Source organism: Helianthus annuus, chromosome 15, assembly GCF_002127325.2.
Source record: "Helianthus annuus cultivar XRQ/B chromosome 15, HanXRQr2.0-SUNRISE, whole genome shotgun sequence".
Taxonomy (NCBI): Eukaryota; Viridiplantae; Streptophyta; class Magnoliopsida; order Asterales; family Asteraceae; genus Helianthus; species Helianthus annuus.
This window is the reverse complement of record NC_035447.2, coordinates 9999190-10019932: the sequence shown is the minus strand read 5'-3', so window position 1 is coordinate 10019932 and position 20743 is coordinate 9999190. Positions and strand designations below refer to the sequence as shown.

At 37.3% G+C, this 20743-nt stretch overlaps 4 protein-coding genes and 2 long non-coding RNA genes across 6 annotated transcripts; 1 reads left to right on the top strand and 5 right to left on the bottom strand.

Annotated features, from left to right (window-relative positions):
* Positions 1–2109: 2109 nt before the first annotated feature.
* On the bottom strand, positions 2110–2960 carry LOC110910565. Its single transcript, XM_022155194.2, has one exon. It carries the CDS (start codon positions 2881–2883, stop codon positions 2125–2127), a length of 759 nt encoding a protein of 252 aa, XP_022010886.1. The 5' UTR covers positions 2884–2960; the 3' UTR covers positions 2110–2124.
* A 1022-nt stretch (positions 2961–3982) lies between these two features.
* Positions 3983–6185, bottom strand: LOC110910566 (extradiol ring-cleavage dioxygenase). Its single transcript, XM_022155195.2, has 2 exons — positions 5762–6185; positions 3983–4681 (listed from the first exon to the last, which is right to left on the bottom strand). Exons 1-2 carry the CDS (start codon positions 6026–6028, stop codon positions 4121–4123), a joined length of 828 nt encoding a protein of 275 aa, XP_022010887.1. The 5' UTR covers positions 6029–6185; the 3' UTR covers positions 3983–4120.
* A 2367-nt stretch (positions 6186–8552) lies between these two features.
* Positions 8553–9358, bottom strand: LOC110910567. Its single transcript, XR_002576274.2, has 3 exons — positions 9157–9358; positions 8983–9063; positions 8553–8798 (listed from the first exon to the last, which is right to left on the bottom strand). It is a non-coding gene; the product is annotated as an uncharacterized LOC110910567 (long non-coding RNA).
* On the top strand, positions 8896–9713 carry LOC110910568. The gene is made up of 2 exons (XR_002576275.2): positions 8896–9185; positions 9349–9713. It is a non-coding gene; the product is annotated as an uncharacterized LOC110910568 (long non-coding RNA).
* A 214-nt stretch (positions 9714–9927) lies between these two features.
* LOC110910569 (pentatricopeptide repeat-containing protein At1g05750, chloroplastic) lies at positions 9928–12036 on the bottom strand. The gene has a single exon (XM_022155196.2). The coding sequence runs from the start codon at positions 12026–12028 to the stop codon at positions 10529–10531; it is 1500 nt and encodes a 499-aa protein (XP_022010888.1). The 5' UTR covers positions 12029–12036; the 3' UTR covers positions 9928–10528.
* A 1705-nt stretch (positions 12037–13741) lies between these two features.
* Positions 13742–20061, bottom strand: LOC110910570 (stomatal closure-related actin-binding protein 1). The gene is made up of 13 exons (XM_022155197.2): positions 19879–20061; positions 18497–18791; positions 18294–18422; positions 18116–18208; positions 17165–17305; positions 16576–16644; positions 16163–16246; positions 15249–15429; positions 15061–15177; positions 14865–14923; positions 14351–14485; positions 14114–14263; positions 13742–14028 (listed from the first exon to the last, which is right to left on the bottom strand). Exons 2-13 carry the CDS (start codon positions 18761–18763, stop codon positions 13981–13983), a joined length of 1473 nt encoding a protein of 490 aa, XP_022010889.1. The 5' UTR covers positions 18764–18791; positions 19879–20061; the 3' UTR covers positions 13742–13980.
* Positions 20062–20743: the final 682 nt, after the last annotated feature.

The following is a 20743-nucleotide window of genomic DNA, read 5'->3' as shown; positions in this document are numbered from 1 at the left end:
CCACGCCGTTCAAACGGTGTCTTACTTAACATTCAATACAACCGTTACCGTAACCGCTCAAATCGTCGGTTGCCATCACAAAACAATCAACATGCATTGCAAAAAAATAACGACAAAATCAAACCAAAAAGCCAACAAAATACAAAGCCCAACAAATATCATTAACAAAACGAATCGATCGTCAACCTTATATACATCAACCGATCGATCGAATGAATATGAATATATATATATATATATATACTATGTATATATATAAAGATATACCGTTTTAAGAAAAGGGAAGTTGACGTATCCATAACAGAGTAATGGAGGATTAAACCGTGGTTGAGGAGTTGCTATTGTGGGAGTCACGTGACGGGCTCCAGACAACGTAATTAAGGTGGTCAGTGGTTTATGCTTTTCCAAACGTAAACGGGGTAACCAAACACCGGAGATGAAGAGGCGAAGGTTACGATTTACCAGAGATGAAGAGACGGTGGTTACTACTCGCTGGAGACGATCCGGTGACTTTGACCACATCTGCCGCTGCCGGTAACCGATCCGAATAAAGGCCGCTCTCCGGCGACCTTTAGGATTCTATGAAATTATGAATGGTCCACCAAACCCATCGCCGTTGATTCGCCTCACATACAAAAACCCATCAAATCTAGGGTTGCTGATCAACATGTCTTTGCAAAAAGAAATGTAGAGACGGAAGTTGCAGGTTTTTCTGGTAGGATGGTTGCGGATATAAATTGTAACCGTCAAGGGATGTTGTGGATGGTGGGACAAAAGATTGATGTCGCCCAATACAAAGTTGGAAACACGTATGCCACAAATATTAATTAAACATAAACATTCTTGAATTTAAAGGGGTTGATATGGAAAGACGGTTCCATTAGCGGTGTTAAACGGTGTCTTTGTATAGACACGTTGGTTACATAAGCCTATGGTGCCTCAAGTTAGTTTTTGTATTGTTATATAATGCCTTAAATTTTTTATTATACAGATATTTATTAGACCATGCGTAGTGGTAGAGAAAAATAATGCCTCCACCATGGGGCATTATTCGACACGTGTCATCCCAGTCAGCATGGGGCGTTATTGCGAAAATGGTGTAGTGGGAATAATGCCTAATAATGCCTCTTCCAATCATAAAAAAAAAGGAAACAATAACCTATTGGCTGGTCAAACACATATTCACATGCAAAAGTGGGGTTGTCAGACCATGCTCACCATTGATTGGTCACATGCAAAAGGAAACAATATTTGTTGAGCGTTTTAAATAAAACGCCGGTGAACTTTTTTTTCAAAAAAATTACAAAATAACGCTCCATGTAATGGTGCGTTGGGCGTTTTCCGGCGTTTTTTTTTAATTTAAAAAAAAAAAACGCCCCACTACGGGTGGTCTTATTATGTATAACATTTTAGATTTATAATAAACGAAGATCAAAACATCGATTATAAGTAATTAACTACAAGTGGAAATTTTTTCCGGTGTAATTCAGGTGAAAACATGTACGTATGTGTTATACCATTAAACTCTTTACTTAAAATGGTATCATGTTTAATTAACACAAAAGTTGTCTCTTAAAATGACATCCACGAACATTTTACGTCAATCGAAACCAACATATATGGGTATCAAAATATTGCCAAAATAATAATAATAAACACAACTATGTATTATTTATTTTTATTTAAAGTTAATGAACACAAGTTATCATAGAAAAACAAAATTCAATGATAAACGAAATATTATCGAACCAGAAACCAAATACCGGCACTGATGTTGTTCGGTTATGTTTGGCGATAATAGTAATGTCAGTACTTAGTATGTTGACAAAAAAAAAAAATAAATAAACATAACCGCGTGTTTCCAGTTTGAGAAAAATGCCCGGATAGTCCCTGTGGTTTCGCCTTTTTTCACCTATAGTCCCCAACTTTCTAAAACTATCTGAATAGTCCCCAAGTTTTCATTTTTTGTTCCCGGATAGTCCCTGGGTCTAACTTCAGTTACTTTTCTCTGTTAAAATGATGTGAAATGACAAAAATACCCTTTCCTTAAAAGGCCAAACCATAGGGACTATCCGGGCATCTTCTTCCTTTATATTTATAAAACCCCACCACCACACTTCATCTTCAACCTCCACCCACCATCACCCTCCTCCACCTTCCACCATCGCCGCACACCCCCTTTTCTCCTCTCCCCCTCGTTCTTCTGATCCAGCGACCGGAGTGCCTCCGGCCGGCTGCCGTTCTTCTGATCCACGAGACACACAAAGTCGCCTTTATATTCATCATCTGACAACGACCCAACAGAGCAGCACCCAACCCTTCTACAACACTTCCTGAAGGAAAATAGCTTAAACTTTTCAAAAGCGGGGCCCCTTTTCTTTCCCTCGAGGTTTCCAGCTTCATTACAAATGTATCATCTGTTGAAATCCTGCCTCGGAAGTTTCGGCTTTGAACAGAATCAAAGATCACAACCCGCTGTGGGATAATGTTTTGACCGATGAGCGTTTTGGCAATCGAGTGGGTTCTCTCTGAAGAAACCGAGTATTGGAAGTTAGCAAGAACGATGGATTCACTACCGTGGCTGATGGCGTAGAGGTTGCAAGATTTGTCTTTAAGAGAAGGGTTAACAGAGTTCCCTGAGGATGGTATTTCCGGTAGAATTAGGGCTCCGATTAGTGTTTTTGGGGATAAGTGGTGGAGTAAGTGTAGAGATGGGGTGGAAATCGCGATTATAAGGAGTGAGGGTCGAATTACGGTTTTGGAATTTGGTGTGGAGTGTAATATGAAGGGAGATGGTAGTGGTGGTGCGGGTGGAGCAAAGTTGTTTAAATCTTCTAAGAAGAACCGTGAAGGCGGTGGTAACTCTGTTAGCACGTCTTCCATGTCTTCTTTAGGTTATTATCACCTTAAATTCACACACGAAAGGTTAATAAATATCAGAAAACTTCTCATCATTTTTATAGATTCTAGATGACCGGCAGCCGGCCGGAGGCACTCCGGTCGCTGGATCAGAAGAACAAGGGGGAGAGGAGAAAAGGGGGTGTGCGGCGATGCGATGGTGGAAGGTGGAGGAGGGTGATGGTGGGTGGAGGTTGAAGATGAAGTGTGGTGGTGGGGTTTTATAAATATAAAGGAAGAAGATGCCCGGATAGTCCCTATGGTTTGGTCTTTTAAGGAAAGGGTATTTTTGTCATTTCACATCATTTTAACAGAGAAAAGTAACTGAAGTTAGACCCAGGGACTATCCGGGAACAAAAAATGAAAACTTGGGGACTATTCAGGTAGTTTTAGAAAGTTGGGGACTATAGGTGAAAAAAAGGCGAAACCACAGGGACTATCCGGGCATTTTTCTCTTCCAGTTTTTATATAAAAACTCAACAAACACAAGTTACTATAGAAAAATCTAATTCAATAATAAGTGAAATGTTATTGTGAGAATACAAGAAAATGAATACTAGTACCTAAACTGATATTGTGTGGTCGTTATCGGTTCAGTTCGATATGGTTTCAGACTTCTGGTATTGGTACTCGATATAGCTAACGATATCATAAAATAGTTTATTTAAAATAGGTACCGATACCATAAAGAATTAAAAATAGGTACTCAATTTCACTTTGTGTTAAAGTTTGAGAAACTTCTTAATTTTTGTGTTAGTTATGTTTATGACAATAATGTCAAATATGTTCGGAAAATTATGTGAAGTACATATTTATTTTTAGGGGATTCTTCGTGATCTTTGTGATGAGAAATGTTGATTTAATTCTAAAATGAATATATGTTCATTTGTATTTGTTTGTATGGATGAACGTTCGTTTGTGTTCGTGTATGTTCATGAACATTTGTTTGTGTTATTGTGTTCGTTTGCATTTGATAATGTTCATGAACAGTTTATGAACACACCATTTCCTTAATGAATGAACACGGAATCTCGTTTGGTAAGCGTTCGTAAACAGTTCATGAATAGCGATTACTACGAGTAACTATGTTAAAGTTCAAATTACTCCACTCCAAATTTATGGCAATAATCCACTCAAACAATGTTCCACAGATAATACAAAATGAAATGTAGTACAATATCATATTCACATGAGTTACAAACTCTATATTAAGACTCCACTGTTAAGCTGGGACTGTGAATTTGTATGAAGCATATGAGAGAGAAGACAAACCCCAGCTATGGTGGATAAGTTCGGCTTTGGAATTCGCACCACCGGCACCCATCGCAACATGCAGCGGATAGAAATGGTCGGGCCACGGGTGTGCAACGGTTGCATGTGGAGCCTTCTCCTTGTAATTGTTTACATCTTCATACCTTCCATCAATTAGTGCTTCTTTGAGCCATGTGTCAAACTCTTGAGCCCACGGTTGTACCGATGGGGTGTTGCGCAACATTCTCAAGTTGTGAGTGGTGGCACCCGAACCGACAATGAGCACACCTTCCTCTTTAAGGGGTGCCAATGCTTTACCCATGTTGTAATGGTAAGTGGCGTCTTTGTTTGTTTGGACAGATAGCTGGCAGACTGGAATGTCGGCCTCTGGATACATAAGCATTAGTGGGACCCATGCGCCATGGTCGAGCCCTCGTTTCTTGTCCTCGTCGACACGCTTGAACCCGGAAGACTTGAGCAGTTCCTTGACTCTGTTTGCTAGTTTTGGAGCACCTGGTGCTGGATACTTGAGCTGGTTTTGAAACATATTTCCAAAGGTAAGAAAGCAATTAAATTTTCTGTAACCATCTTAATGTAACACACCAAGGCTGCTAAACGGGTCAAGCCAACCCAAAAATCGTGTCACACATGTATTTGCTGTTTGACACGAATAGACATGAATAGGACTCGTTTAATCCGAAAAATGTATTGATGCTTTTACATATTAATATTTAAAATTTCCAATCATTGTTCATGTCAATTTAGCAAACAGCAAGCACTACCGATAAACTAGTTATATTTACAAAACCCATTCGTTTCACAGAATGGAATGGAATCTTAATTCCATTCTTTATTGTGTTCGGTTAGCAAAGGAATTGGAAATGAATTCTTCCAAATTCTTTTTAACTAAAGGAATTCAAAAACCTTCCAAATTCAAGTAAAGTTACTGGAATCTTCGACCGATCACCGATGTCGAAAATGTCTAGACCCGAACTAGTCCATCGTCGACCCGTAACGCCTCGCCCAGACCCTGGTTGCCGCTGGCCCGCAACAATTTGAGCAAAAATGTCTCGAATCGAACCAGCCTGTTACCGACCCAAAACTCTTGACCCGGCGCGGCCCGTTAGGAACCCGAAACGTCTCAACCTAGCCCGGCCAGTTATCGACACGAAACGTCTTGAACCGACCCGACCAATTAGCTACCTGAAACGTCTCGACCCGAACCGACCGTTTAAGGACCCGAAACGACCCAACCCATTAATGACCTGAAACGACTCCATCCGACCCGATACTGATCCAAAACATCTTGTCTCGACTTGGCCCGACCGCAGCTGACCCGAATTGGCTCACCCGTTGGCGGGCGGAGATCGATAGATTTGAATTCATTTGTCAACCGAACACGTCAAGAATGAAATTGAGATTCCAATTGGAATGCTTAAATTCCAAATTCAATTCCTTCCAATTCCTATTCCAAACACTCAATAATTCAATTGAATCCACCTTAAAACACTATTCAATTCCTTCCAATTCCTATTCCAAACACTCCAATAACTTCAATCAAATCAATCAAACAACAACCGATTAATCAATAAATAATAACTAATTAATTTACCTGGTACATGGATTTGGGGAAGCCATAGAAATCATAGATAGTTTCAGAAACTCCATCGACAGCGTTGACGGTGGGATACTCAGTCTCCCAGTGACCAGAGATGACAAGGATGGAGGACGGACGAGGAGCAGTGGGCGGATAGACCTTTTGCTGAAACGATTGGAGGAAATGACGGGCCGGCATAGTTTCATCGATGGATAAAGTGGGTGATCCGTGGGATATGTAGAACGTGTCTGGAATCTTCATTCCGTTCATCGCCATCATCATCTATTGATTTGCTTACAGATGTTATGAAATGAAATTGATGATCAAAGTTGTTGGATTTGAGGTTTATATAGATAGAGATGTGAAACAACGTGTTTTCTTTTACCTACCCTCTGTCACCAAGTCATTGCTTACGTATAACGTTTACTTATGCTAAAAGGGATAGAGTTAAATGTCAGCCGTTCGTTGTGGTTTAGTTGATTTTTTTCGGCCTACTGGTTTCATTTTCCGTCAATGTGTCAAAAAAAATTTCAGTTTACCGGTTTAATTTTATCCATTATTTCTGTTAACGAGAAGGACAATTCGTTCTTTTTATATAGCTAAATCGCTCTTTTAGTTAACAAAATTACATATAAAATAACCGAATTGTCCTTCTCGTTAATAGAAAAAATACATAAATTAACACAGTGGACTAAAATGGCAACAATGAAACCTTTTTGGATCCACAGCCAAAACCTGACCCAAAACACAAAGACTAAAATGACATTTAACTAAAAGGAATATTATATTAAGTGCAGGCACACCAATACAACGGGTCAAGTTATTCTACAAAGGCTTCTAATTGTAAGAAGTGTAAGAGGAATTTATAGAGTGACAAGTGTCCAATAACCTAAAACTAAACCTACTACATCACCACCAAAAACCTAAACACCCACCACCACCCAAAAACCTAACCCCCCCCCCCCCCCCCGGCAAAAAAAACAAAAAAAAAAATTATACCTCACCAAAAAACCCCTAAAAAACCTATAATTTCTTTTCATATTTTCAGATAAACCAAATTTGGTGGATAACATGAATGGGTTTGTATGCTTTTTACACTCTTCCCAATTTAAAAGAAAATGTTTAAAAAACTGTTAGAAGGAAAAAGTTAGGAGTGGTGTTATTTCTCACACTTAGGTTATACGGTGTGGTTTAAGCTAACATGAGCTACTTAAATCGTTATGTCATTGTTAGAGCATACGGTGCTGTTCCGTGATAGCCCAATATAATGAGTGATGGGTTTTGTCTTTCCACCGCCACTCAACGTATAACGGGTTATTGTATCACGGTTTCTCGATTCCGTGATATTTTCAACGCCGTGATGATATTATTTTGTGAGGGTAGTTGTTGGTTGGGGGGAAATTGTTGGGTGTGGTGGTGAGTGATGACCACCCCCACTAAAAAAAGGTGGAAAAATGGTTGATGACATGGAGGAACTTGATTGGTGCTTGTGAGTGATAGAATTCTATCACTAGTGACCACCCCCCTCCTCTTATGTAGATAGTGAGGCTTTAACAAGCTCATCTTTTTAGGGGTGAGCAAGTTTAGGTCCGGACCGAAAATAACCGAGAACCGAACCGAAAATATACCCAACCCGACCCGAACCCAAGTACCAAGGTATTTAGATCGGTTCCAATTTTTCATATAAAATAGGGCCGGGTCGGGTCGGTTCTCAGTTCTTTTTATGGTGAAACCCGACTTGGTCATTTGGACCGGAACCGACCCTATATTTAGGGTAGTGAATTGGTTCTGTATTTTATGTTTGATCGGTTCTCGAGTCGGGTCGAGTAATGGTCGGGTCGGGTCGGGTTTGGTTTTCCCTTTTGCTCACCCCTACATCTTTTAACATTTAACTAACCCAGTATGGGTTACTTAATAATTAAAAAAGTGAAAAACACAAGAAAATATATGATCGATTCTCTACATATAGGCTCCACTATTTCTCCCATCCCAGAAGGGATTGGCAGAGCACTCTTTGGACAGTGTTAAGGTGGAAGGGGAAGAAATCTTATATTCACAGAACTTGCATGATATCCAATCATTTTTTTTTTAATTAAGTTATTTGAGACTTTATTAAACACCGTCAATGTTAAAGCTGGCCCTATTGTTGCCTTAAAACCTACGTAGCGCTTATGTGTGTGATAAATCTCACAAGGGCTTTATCCCACACCATGCAACCTAACAACTAAGATAGATCATGTTGACAGTCATGATCTATATGCACACACAAATGAAACTACCTAATGACATCACATTGATGTTTACAACAAATAAACCTATCATTGAAAGATGCTCGGTTGTTAACAAATAACTAACTAACAACGAAACTACTGAAATAAATACATAGGATTGATACATGTCATAAGATTGTAAAAGAAAATGGGGTGTATGCTCATTTTGAGCTGGTCAAATTGAATGTAATGTGAACAGATCACGAACCAATGTTTCATTCGACCCGGGTGGCTTAGAGGCAAAACTCGAGGACGAGTTTTTTCGAAGAGAGAGAGAGTATGATGCAAGATTATCTACAAGTTTAAATAGAAGATTATCTTTTAATATTTATTTATATGAATTTAAATCTTTTGTTTAGTTTCCTATTTAATTTGTATTCCCAACTATAAAATGGGATTTAGCTGATTGGTTATTCAGTTTTTGGTTGATTATTAATAAAAAGAAGGAGTGAATTACAAGTTTTGTCCTTTATCTTTATACCTAATTGCAGGCGGTGTCCTTTACCTTTAAAATTGATGAGTTTTGTACTTAATGTTTCTAAATGTTGCATGTTATGTCCTTTGACCCTAACTCAGTTAATTTTATTGGTTAAATGTAGTCATGTGCCCTGCACATGAGGGTAAGTTTGTCATTTCAACTAACTCTGTAAATAACTTAAAAAAGGTTTTAAAAATAAAAAATAAAAATCATTTTCTCAATAATAATAATGTACATAATCCTCTGCGATGAGCTCCTCTTCCAACGCCTCCTTCCTCCGTCATCTTACGTCTTCTCCGACTGTCTTTGAAAAGAAATATGAAAACACTTCTCAATAATTTGCCATCAGACCACTTATCAAACATTTTTGTTATTCTATTACAACCAAGTCCACATAGCCTTTTCAAAAACTAAATCAAAGCATCTGTGTTCATTTAAAGTTTTAAACTAAAGGATCTGTGAAAAAAGAAAAGCATATTTTAACCCACCTAAAATGGGAGAGTAGCAATTAATGTACCGCAAGTCTCTAGCATGATTGGCTTTTCGGTTGGGAGAAAAACGATCTGAACCTAGAGGATCAGAAAATGTATCGATCTCAATGAATAGGTAAATTTGAGCATGAATTCAAGCTTTTATTCTAAAGTCAACAATCATCAACTCACCTTCACGAGCTCGAATTGAAGATTTGCAGGTCAATTTTTTGCTTTAGTTTTGCTTAATTTAGCTAAGAATTATTCAAACTCGTTGTGTTCTTTGTTAATTTACGATGGCGGTAACAGAGTAAGTTTGGGTCCGATCTGTTTGATCTCTGTAGTGGTGGTGTCGTCGGGTCTGATCTGTTTGATCTCCAACAGATCGGCTGCTATGTGGTTGAAGGAGGGCTGGTAGTGGTGGTGATGTTCGGTTTTAGCAGCGGTGGTGACAGGGTAGGTGGTGGCGATGACAACAGGTGGTGTTGGTGCGAAGATGATGATGGTTGGTGGGGTGGGTGGTGGCGATGGCAGTAGGTGGTGGTGACTGGTGGTGGTGATAGGAGGGTGAGCTGAGAAACAGAGAGAGAGAGAGAAGGGTTTTTATGTATATATAATTGATTTTTATTTTTTTATTTTTTTAGTTATTTACAGAGTCAGTCCTTGAAAACATGAAATGACAGACCTACCCTTCTGTGTAGGGCACATTACTAGATTTAACAAATAAAATTAACTGAGTTAGGGACAAAGGACATAACGTGCAACATTTAGAAACATTAAGTACAAAACTCATCAATTTTAAAGGTAAAGGACACCGCCTGCAATTAGGTATAAAGATAAAGGACAAAAATTGCAATTCACTCTAAAAAGAAGTGTGTTCTTGGAACCATTGGTTCAATTTATCGTCAGTCGCTTGGTGATACGTTGACACTATGGACGTGATCACTTTGAACCCTGATCGGAAAAAAGCAAGATAGTTGACGCTATATTAGATGTCGATGCTCTATGGAATGTCAAACCCTAGTTCTAGTCACAATAACCATGTGACTATCGACTACACCTTATACAACGCTTTTCGAGTTGAACATACTCAAATATGTTATTAGTGCCAACTCTATGTGTCTGACCCTATATGATCATGCCTTATTAGCCATACTATAATATTCCGCGTGTTTGATACATAAAATCCAGCAATCTACAACACACATAAGATTCAACATATCTCTACATTATCATGTGTCATCAAAGTATATGTATGGATCCAACAAGAGCATAAAACAACATATACATCATAGCAAACTGATCTGTGATTAAACATTAAACTCAGCACCTGATAAACTGAATCCATGAGGCCTGTCCAATAGTCGAGACGAGAGGCATGAGCTTCTCGTACGCAACAAATAAGCTTTATGTACAACCAGAAACCGTAACTACTTCATCCCATTGGTTGTTGTTACTACATATTAGCCTCCTCCGAGCCCTACTTTTGACCAAGATGTGCACAAGACACCACCTCAAGACCCTGAGACGTTTTCCAAATCGTCTCGCCCCTCAAACGTGCTTTTTAAAACCAAGATACACTCACATTAGCTTCCGGAAGATACCCGGAGATCATTAGTTCACGAGTAAGATTATCTAACATGTCGTAAATAAGCTGTGACTCGATGTGAGATTTATCACCAGCCACGAACTGTTTAACAACACCATTAATCTCAATAGAACTCACACCTGGATTCTTCTCTATACCCCTACTTTTCATTCTCCTCCTTACATTACTCGCCTTTTGCCACTCTCCTCCCGCAGCATACATATTCGAAAGAAGAACATAATTAGAGTCACCACTCGGGTCTAACTCGCTAATAAACCTCATTAACTTTTCCGCTAATCGTATATCACCCGCCGCTTTGCAGGCTGCTAGAACCGATCCCAGAACAACTTCATTTGGTACCATGGGCATGTTTTCTATAACTTTCAAGGCCTCTTCTAACATGCCGGCGCGACTATACAGATCTACTAAACATCCGTAATGCTCGATTCTAGGGGATATTTTATAAACATTTCTCATCACATCAAATAGTTTCCTACCTTCGTCGACCAAACCAGCATGGCTACACGCGGTTAAAGCACCGGTAAACGTCACTCCATCCGGCTCGAAACCCTCTTTCTGCATCCGATAGAAATACTCGAGTGTTTGCTCCGCGTTTCCGTTAAGCGCGAAGCCCACGATAATCGAGTTCCACGACACAAGATTGCGTTTCGACATGCTGTGAAACACTTGAACCGCGAACTCAACACACCCACATCTACAATACATATCAATCAACGAATTATTAACCCGAACGTTATATTTCATACTCCCGCCTAACACAACGCGATGAACCCATAACCCTAACTTAAGCGCACCTAAATTCGCACACGCGGAAACTACAGACACAATCGTAACATAATCCGGTTCAACCCCATCAGCCTGCATAGCCTGAAACCACTCCAAAGCATGCTCATAACATCCTTTCTTAACAAACCCATCAATTAAAACCGTATACGAAACAACACCTCTCTCAGGCATTTCATCGAACACCTGGACGGCATCACCAACATCTCCAAATCTCATCAACCCAGCAACCATAGTGTTCCAAGTCACGTTATTTTTGAAACCCATCTTCTCAAAACACAATCTAGCAAGATCTAACCGGTTACATTTACAATACATATCAATAACAGCCGTACCCACCTTCACGTTTTCAAAACCAAATTTGTAAACAAGTGCGTGAAGTGAAGCACCAAAAGAAAGAGCGTGAAATGGGAATTCAGCACAGGCGGAGAGAAGGGTGACGAGGGTTATGTGATTGGGTTCAACTCCGGCGAGTCTCATGCGGGTGAAGTCTGTAGCAGCATGGTTTAAGCGGCCGGTTCGGCAATGATGAGCAATGGATGAAGTCCATGAAGAAACTGTTGAATTGGGTTCAACGGTGGGTGTAGAGTGGGGTTTTGTGGGGAATGAGAGGTTACTCGAGTGATGTGGGGGTGCATGGAATTGGTTTGTGATGGAGATGAAGAGGTTCATTTGTGTATGGTGTTAAAGTGAAAATGTAAAATAGTGGTTGATTTATAGTCAAAATTAACAATTTATCATTAGAAAAAGACTAAACTATCAATAGCTCATATTTGTTCTTACACTAGTAGATGCTCCGTCCGCGTTACGGGACAATGGTTGAATAACTCTCAATCAATTAAAAAAAACTATTATAACTTTGCTATGAAAAAAAAAAAAACGATGATAAAACCGTAATTTTGAGCTCAGGGCAAAACTGTAATTTTTCAGGACTAATGAGCCAGTGTTAGGCAGCTAGAGTTATGCGCCGCATGCGTTGCGGGGCGCTAAACCGAGTATTTCTTAGGTCAATAACATGTACGCCTTTATGTCGGTTAGTTATACATGCTACCTATAACATGATATAAAAAAGACATATCAAGTTAACCAATTAAAGAAAAACAGTACCATAGTTATGATAAAAAAAATTAACTAAAACGATGACAAGCGTGTAACTTAGAGTTGGGGGCAAAACAATAATTTGTCAGGACCAATTAGCGAGTGCTAGGCAGCTGTTTGGCATGAATAAAAACAAAATTAAGTCAACAAAGTAAAATAAAACACTACCATGGTTTTGCCAAAGTAAAAAAAAAAAACGATGGCAAGATTGCAATTTTTAGCGGAGATAAAATCGTAATTTTAAAATGAAGGTAAAATAAATTTTGAACGGAGGGGAAAACCATTTTTTTTTATTTTGAAATGGGGGCAAAATCGTAATATTTTAGCTGCGGGCAAAATCGTAATTTTAAGCTGGGGGCAAAATTGTAATTTTAAACTGGGAACCAAATCGTAATTTGGCAGAACTCTAGCTCAGGGCAAAACCATATTTTTATTTTGAACTGAGGGCAAAATTGTATTTTTAACTAAGGGCAAAATCGTAAATTTAAGCAAGGGACAAAAGCAAAATTTTATTTTGAATCGAGGGCGAAATCGTAATTTTACACCTGGGATAAAATTGTAATTTGGCATCACTTATAAATAATTATTATATGAAAAATGAAAAAAAAAGTCAAAGTGGCCGCCCAAAAGTGGCGAACCAGCTAACAAAACTATTCCCTGACGTCATCAAAACTTGTAATTGTATAATTGTAATTTGGCATCACTTATAAATAACTATTATATGAAAAATGAAAAAAAAAAAGTCAAAGTGGCCGCCCAAAAGTGGCGAACCAGCTAACAAAACTATTCCCTGAAGTCATCAATACTTGTAATTGTATATGTTGAGAATTCTTAGAGTTAGCATTCTTTGTACAGGATTTCATGTGGCTATCCTTATATGATATTGTATGATCTTTATATATATGTCTATTTTATGGTATTACTCTCTCACCACAGTATCTCCTATTTCTATAATTTGAGTCTTGTATGTTTGTTTTTGAGTTTGCATCAGGGGTTTATCTGAAAGCAGCCTCTATCCCTATGGTTAGAGATAAAGTTTCACTACATCTCCCTCTCCCCCTGCCCCTACCGGTAGCATTGCTATTCATTGGATTTACTCGGCATGGTTGCTATTTTGAATAGAATCAGTATAAAGTATTGTTAGTAGTAAGTCAGCTTTATACATGATTTAAAACAAATATTTTGACTAACACGCGATAAAATGCTTTTTAAACATTAAACTATCCAAAAATTGTTTTTCAACCCAAAATTGCACTGATATTTAAAGGAGATTTTCTTCAATATTAGTAACCATAGCACAAAATTACACTAATGTATAAGTTCATAATTTTTTTAAATAAAACTTGTTACAATCAAACGTATAAAAAGGGCAAATAAAAGGATGCCTACAAAATGATAACAAAACAAATATTGTAGCAATCAAGCAGCAATACAAGCCTCAACATGACAAACATACACATACCATTACAACACGTAAGATGCTCGAAATAATTACAAATCCTAAGGAAACGAACGAGTTTTGCCTGTTAAGTCGTTTTCTGGGTTGCTCGATCATCGGGGCCAGCAAGCATGATCTGTAAGTACAAGCATTTACATGTTAGAAAAATCTTTTCAGATGAAGGGTATAAATGTCTTTTCGTTAGATAAGTTGAAGCTTACATTACAATCGAAAGCGAATCTACGAGCCAGCATAATGGCAGCATTTCTCTCTCGTTCTGATTCGAACGCCAGCACAAACGAGAGCCCTATCTTTGGTTGCCAGAATGCTGCCTGAGCTGCCGCATTACCACCACCTCTAACCCCACACAACTTGTTTGGAAAAAATCACAAATTAAATAATATAAATTAGAAATATCCAAACACGCAACTTTTACTTTCGGTTAAGTGGTAGCATACCTGCATTGACGACGAGTAGTATTCTTTGGCGACTGTCGTCTTGTCCTTGCAAAGTTTCATCCTCATCTTTCCCACGTGAAGTACATGAATCGACTCTGAAGGATGGTCCGCCCCATTCATTTGGACAATAACCACCTGCACACAGTAACATCGTATGACTATACTACAAAAATAAAAAAAGTGTTAAATGCCATTTTAGTCCCTGTGGTTTGGACCATTTTGCCAGTTTAGTCCAAAGGTTTCATTTTTCGTCTGTGGGTCCAAAAAATTTTCACCGTTGCCATTTTAGTCCACTGGGTTAACTTCATCCATATAAAATGACCGAATTGCCCTTCTCGTTAACAGAAAAAATGGATGAAGTTAACCCAGTGGACTAAAATGGCAACGGTAAACCTTTTTGGACCCACAGACAAAAAATGAAACAAAATGGCCCAAACCACAGGGACTAAAATGGCATTTTACTCAATAAAAAATAAATAGAAAAAGAAAATTAAACTTAAGGTAGCTGACGTACATTAAATTCGGTGTCATGCCGGCGCACCAATGCTTCCACGTAGTTTCCTAGTCCTGCAGCTGTTTACGAAACTTCTATCAATAAAAAGTCAACAGCCACTCCTGATTTTTTTTCAAATGGCTACTAATAAAACTTTCTTTACTAGTAAGTATTAATTAATATAATTAAAAAGGAAAGAACATAAAAAGACACCAACCAGGATCAATGGGACCAGATGTTGTCAGCGTGACACTGAGCCCGTCTGAGATGATGTCAGCTTGAAGTACTCGGCCAACATCAGAGGGTTCAGGAGCATAAATAGGTTTGGTGGCACCTAACAAGTATGACTGCTGTTTAGTACTATTACCATGCAAAATTTTCATCGTATCCGATGTTTATAAATACCTGAAATAAGGCACTTTTTGCCATCTTCGGATGCCAAACGATACCACTGGATAGAACATTGTAGAAGTTCTGGAGCTGTATCAGAACATTGATGGATCTCCAAATAAGAACCTAATGACTCTGCACCATCTAATTCAAAGATGTCGGGTGTATCTATCTCTCCCCGCCTGCACATTGCCAACTGAAATAGGAAGAAACAAAAATAATCAAAATCAATAGGTAAATCTAGTTATGGTGAGAAAAATTACAATAGGTTTATGTACATAACGGAAAGGTAAAACTACCAACCATGGGTACCAAGTGATCAGTTTAAAGTGTATTCTATTTTCGTTTTGTTATGTTTGTATCCAATAAAGGTTTGGGTTTTTTTTTTCTTTTTAAATTTTGGTATACAATGTCAAGTACGATTTTCAGAATCACCATCAATAACCAAAACAAACATAGGAGTATGAATGTATGATACAAGCCAACATGCCTACTAATCGTGACCCTAAAGCACACTTAAAAGAACAAAGTACAAGTCTACTGCATTAAAAAAAAGATCAAAATGATATAATTATGGATTGAGTAATATCATTTGGTAAACTTATTAACGGTAACTCTCGTGAAATATTAAACTTATCAATGAAACATTTTAGTATGCTTGATTTGAACCAAAAAGCACTCTTATATTCTTATTAAGTCAGTTGTTTAGTTTAAGTACGTTTTTATAAGTTGTTATGTATAAGTACTTTTTTTGCATTTTTTATAAAGAGCGTCGCGCATCAGATTTTTGGACTAAACGCATCGTAGCACATCACGCAATTCAAAACCAAGCTCCTACATCATTACAGTATCCCAAACATCAATTTTGAAGGTCAAAGAGCCATTTCAAACATGTTAACTCGTGTATATGATCATAAGTAACAACTAACCTCTTTTTGGAGCTTAACTGAAGACTTAGACTTCTCTGCTAGTTGAGTACGTAATGCTTGGAGCTCATGATCCATGTCCATAACCTGTGAAAATAACACGAAGTCAACACTTCTGATTGTATAAAACGTACTTTCAGCACCAAAACATGAACATCCATTTGAGTTTTACAAACGTTTAGTTTGATGTGTTTACCTGATCAAGAAATTAGAAATTAAAGCACAGTTAAATACATATGAATACAATATTTTATCTACCTTACATTCTTATATAGATATGGTTTCTAATGATTTGAGTTCTCACACTCCTAAAGTATAAGAAACTAAATAAAATTAAAAAGTTCAAATTAATAGTTACAAGTACACCATATGAATTACCATTAAGTATCTATGAATAAACAGTGCAAGTATGGTACCTTACTAGGCTGATGCAACATCTTGATCCTTCTAGCTTCCTGAACCTCCTTCATTAGCTCTTCCACATCCTAAATATGAGAATAATATCGAGAAACAATTAAACTGCAACGGATTATGCATCATCAACTTAATATATAGTAATAGCACACACTATAATGTCAAAATATCGTAAAACAAGATAGGTACTCGTGACGGTTATGAAAATTTAGGGATAACACTGGTGGATTGTTTGACCTGAAGTTGTATCTGGCCTTAGGTTGTCAAACAAAAATTAACAGAACCTGATGGATTGTCGATTTATAGATAAATTTCAACTTTTTAGAACGAAAAAGAACAATAAGTTGAAAATCATTTAATGGAGATCAATAGCATTCACAGTTTCACACTTTGGTATATGATATACGAAAGCTTGACATTAAAAATAACATTCTAGAATGTAGATATGCTTATGCTACAGATTAAACTAACAATGTAGAAACTGGCAATTAGAGCTTTAAATAGCATTTTTTCCACTTTCAATGTAAAGTTTGTAAGGCGTAAATCATTTTTGTCATCTTTTAATGTTCAGAGACATGTACACTGAGATACCTGCTTCCCAGCAGCTCGGGACATCCTTTCTTGCTCTTGAAGAGCCTCTTCCACTCTCTGAACTGCAGCTCTAGCCTTCTCGATTTCGGTCCTTGCAAAAGCTCGTTCTTCATCAACAAGTTTTTTTGCATCTTCTGATGCCTAGATATTATTAGAATTTATCAGCAAAACTGAAAATATAAATAGAAGGGAGAGAAATCTATATGAGGTAGGACTAAAACAATGTAACGCTTTTAATAATGAAAGTTCAAGTGATAATAATCTGCAGGAGGTTGACATTTGGCCTGTAAACGAACCAAACGTTCATGAACTCTTGGTGAACTTGTTCAGCGGAAAGTTCGTTTATGTTTGTTTATTTAATAAACGAATGAACATGAACACAATTTTTTGTTCATTTAATTAAACGAATGAACATGAACACACGTTTTGTTCGTTCATTTATGTTCATGAATGTCAATTTATGTTCGTTTCAACTTAAACACATGAGTAGTTATATAAATATAACTAATTGGTAATCGGGCTTTCTAGACATAAAAATGGGGTTTCCAATGGAATTTATCATAATTAATCACTAACTTATATAAAAAATAACTTGATGCTCATTTATGTTTAGTCAATCATGTTCATTAGTGTTCATTTATGGTTGTTCAATTACGTTCATTTGTGTTGTTCATTGCTTGTTAATTTGGTTCGTTTAAGTTTGTTTTTGTTTATGTTCATTTACGTTCGTGAACTGTTCGTTTAGGTTTTAAACAAACGCACATAAAGGAACACGAATATGCTCAATTCTGAAATAAACGAACATGACCAAAAAATGTGTTCGTTTAGTTCATTTACAGGCCTAGTTGACATACATTATAATTAAGAAATGTGCTAAAATAATATAAATGCAACAATATTTTATACAGTTTAATAGATAAGCATGATTTACTACTGCACATATATACTAACCTGCTTCAGAAAACTTGCAAGCTTCTTAACCTCAGCCTTCTCTTGAACCAACTCACTTTCCCTCTGAGTCAATTGAAACGCTAAAGATTCAACCTACAATAACGGACATAAAAACCACACACATCAGAAAAGAACATTTCTGGCAACTAAATTCATAAGTCAAAAAGATCCAACTTGCCATAGCAATAGCTTCCTCCACGTCATCCTTGTTCTTACCAACAGCACGCCCTCTCAAGGATTCAAGCGCGTCTCTAAGATTTTCGATAAGCACGTGTTTCTCTAAAGAAGCAACATCTTGGAGTTTAGTCTGTCCCCCATATGTGAATAGTGTTCAGTATAATAAAATGATTTTTATAAATGTGTGAAATTTCAGAGGTCAACCTCGTCTGACAACTTAGTAGCAGCGGCTAAACCCTTCTCAAACTTACTGGCAAGATCACGAACAGAGAGGCGGTTTTGCTGATCTAGCAACTGGGCAGTCTCATTTCGGAATTCTTGCTTCATAGAAACTAACTTTGCATCCTCCAAAGTGTTAGCTCGGTTTTTGTAATTTGGAAATCGACTAGAGGCAAATATAACATCTGCCGACACTGGGGAAACTGCATCTCTTTGAGTTGTATAGCTGAAATCACGCCCCATCCTCGTCATGCTTCGTGTTATATATCAGTATATCACTCTGTCCAATCAAAGATCTTAAAAACTTTTAGTAACAATACAAAACCAACAATTCCTTTCAAACAAGACCAATTTGGTCAAACTGACTAATGGAAATTGAAGATTAAACAACTAACAAAGAACCTTTGGTTTTCAAAATGCAAAGGAGCCACATAAAATGTTTTTGTCATGTAAAAATTCCTTTGACCAAAATACTACCCCAAATCATAGTTGTTGTTTTTTTGAACGGCACCAAATCATAGTTGTTAATGGCGAATAGCGACAAATAGCGATAAGGTACCTATATGCTACATAGTGAATAGCGATAAATAGTGGGCGCTATTTTATAAATAGCGATACACTAGAAAAAAAAAATTAAAAATTTTATATGTATATTATATCAATATATACCGGCATATACGCTATTTTACATTTATATTAAACAAAAACCTAAAATCCAGCTATTTTATAGCTATATTTAATCGCTATTTATATTTGAAAAATAAAAAAAAATTAAAACATAATAACTGAAATCCCGCTAGTTATGGCTACATACCCTATAGCGACCTTTGACCTATACTCTACGCCATTAGCTATAGCGACCGCTATCGACAACTATGCCCCATATTGGAACTCCATTCGTCGTCGAAACAATATAACTCTCTAATCCGGAGAGTAACAATACAAAACTAACAATCCCTTTCAAACAAGGCAGTACCACAACAGTGACCAATCTGGTCAAACTGGTTGATGGAAAGTCACCAAAAATATACCACAAATTGGAACCCTAATTCATAGTCAAAACAATATAATCCTCTAATCAACACAATAACCTAATTTATTCCTTGAAATTACATCAAATAGTTAGCATCTGGAAACCTAGAGTGCATAACACTCAATCAATTCAAAATCAACCAACTAGAACCACACAAACAGGATTCACACACACAAATCAACACATTTGATGAACAGGCAACAGGAAAATATGCAAAATATAGGAAACCTAGATGCAATTAGTATGAACAACATACAGAAGAACAGTGATGAGAAACTGAGCCCTAATTGGAAAAGGAAAGTGAACTAAACTACATCGAGAAGAGTGTACTTACGTAAACAGTCGCAAATTGAACTAATTCGGTAGATTTGATATTGAATTTAACATGATAGAATGCTTCGATGATGATGATGAATATGATGGTGCAAGTAGGCAGATTTGGAAAAATTGGAGGTTAATCTGAGAGTGTATGTATGTGTTTGGTTTGCTTTTTGAAAAGCAGGAAAAAGGCGTGGAAGAAAAAGTCCAAATCCAAAGTCTAGGGGACTTGTTTTGCTTGTATTTAGGTGCGAGATTGGTATCTGGGTATCGATATCGAAAATACAGAATACTGAATTTCTGAAAAAGTTGGTATCGGCATCAGTACTGGTATTAAAAATACCGATACTGAATTTGTAGAAAGGTGGGTACCGGATCAATATGGTACCGGTTAGGGCTGTAAACAAACCAAACGAACACGAATACGGTCTTGTTCGTGTTCGTTCGTTAAGGAAATAAATGTATTCACGAACGGTTTATGAACACTTACCGAACGAGATTTTATGTTCGTGTTCGTTCGTTAAGGAAATGAACGGTTCACGAACATAAATAAAATTGACGAAAGTGACAGAGGCAAGAGTTGGATGGCAAAGGGAGGAGCTGAAACTTGAAGTCGTAATCGTAGAAAGAAGTCGATAGTATTCGCCAATGTGAATATTGAGGAAGGAAAAGAGAACAGTGCATAAATGCAGTGAGAATATATAGTCCTATTTTAATTTTTAGGATAATAAATAAATAAAAGTTAAAAGAATATAAAAGCTTTAGATAAAATAAATAAAAGTAGAAAAATCTTATGAACGAATGTTCACAAACGAAGATGAACTAATAATGTTTACGATCATGTTACCGAATGTTCACGAACACAATTGAACAGACAAGAT

Coding starts and splice junctions, on each gene's coding strand:
- LOC110910565 (XM_022155194.2), bottom strand. CDS start 2,883: ATGGAAGACGTGCTAACAGAGTTACCACCGCCTTCACGGTTCTTCTTA.
- LOC110910566 (XM_022155195.2), bottom strand. CDS start 6,028: ATGATGATGGCGATGAACGGAATGAAGATTCCAGACACGTTCTACATA. Junction 4,682..5,761: donor TCCCCAAATCCATGTACCAG/GTAAATTAATTA, acceptor TTTCAAAACCAG/CTCAAGTATCCAGCACCAGG.
- LOC110910569 (XM_022155196.2), bottom strand. CDS start 12,028: ATGAACCTCTTCATCTCCATCACAAACCAATTCCATGCACCCCCACAT.
- LOC110910570 (XM_022155197.2), bottom strand. CDS start 18,763: ATGACGAGGATGGGGCGTGATTTCAGCTATACAACTCAAAGAGATGCA. Junction 17,306..18,115: donor TTGCAAGTTTTCTGAAGCAG/GTTAGTATATAT, acceptor AATAATATCTAG/GCATCAGAAGATGCAAAAAA. Junction 15,178..15,248: donor CAAAAAGTGCCTTATTTCAG/GTATTTATAAAC, acceptor CATACTTGTTAG/GTGCCACCAAACCTATTTAT.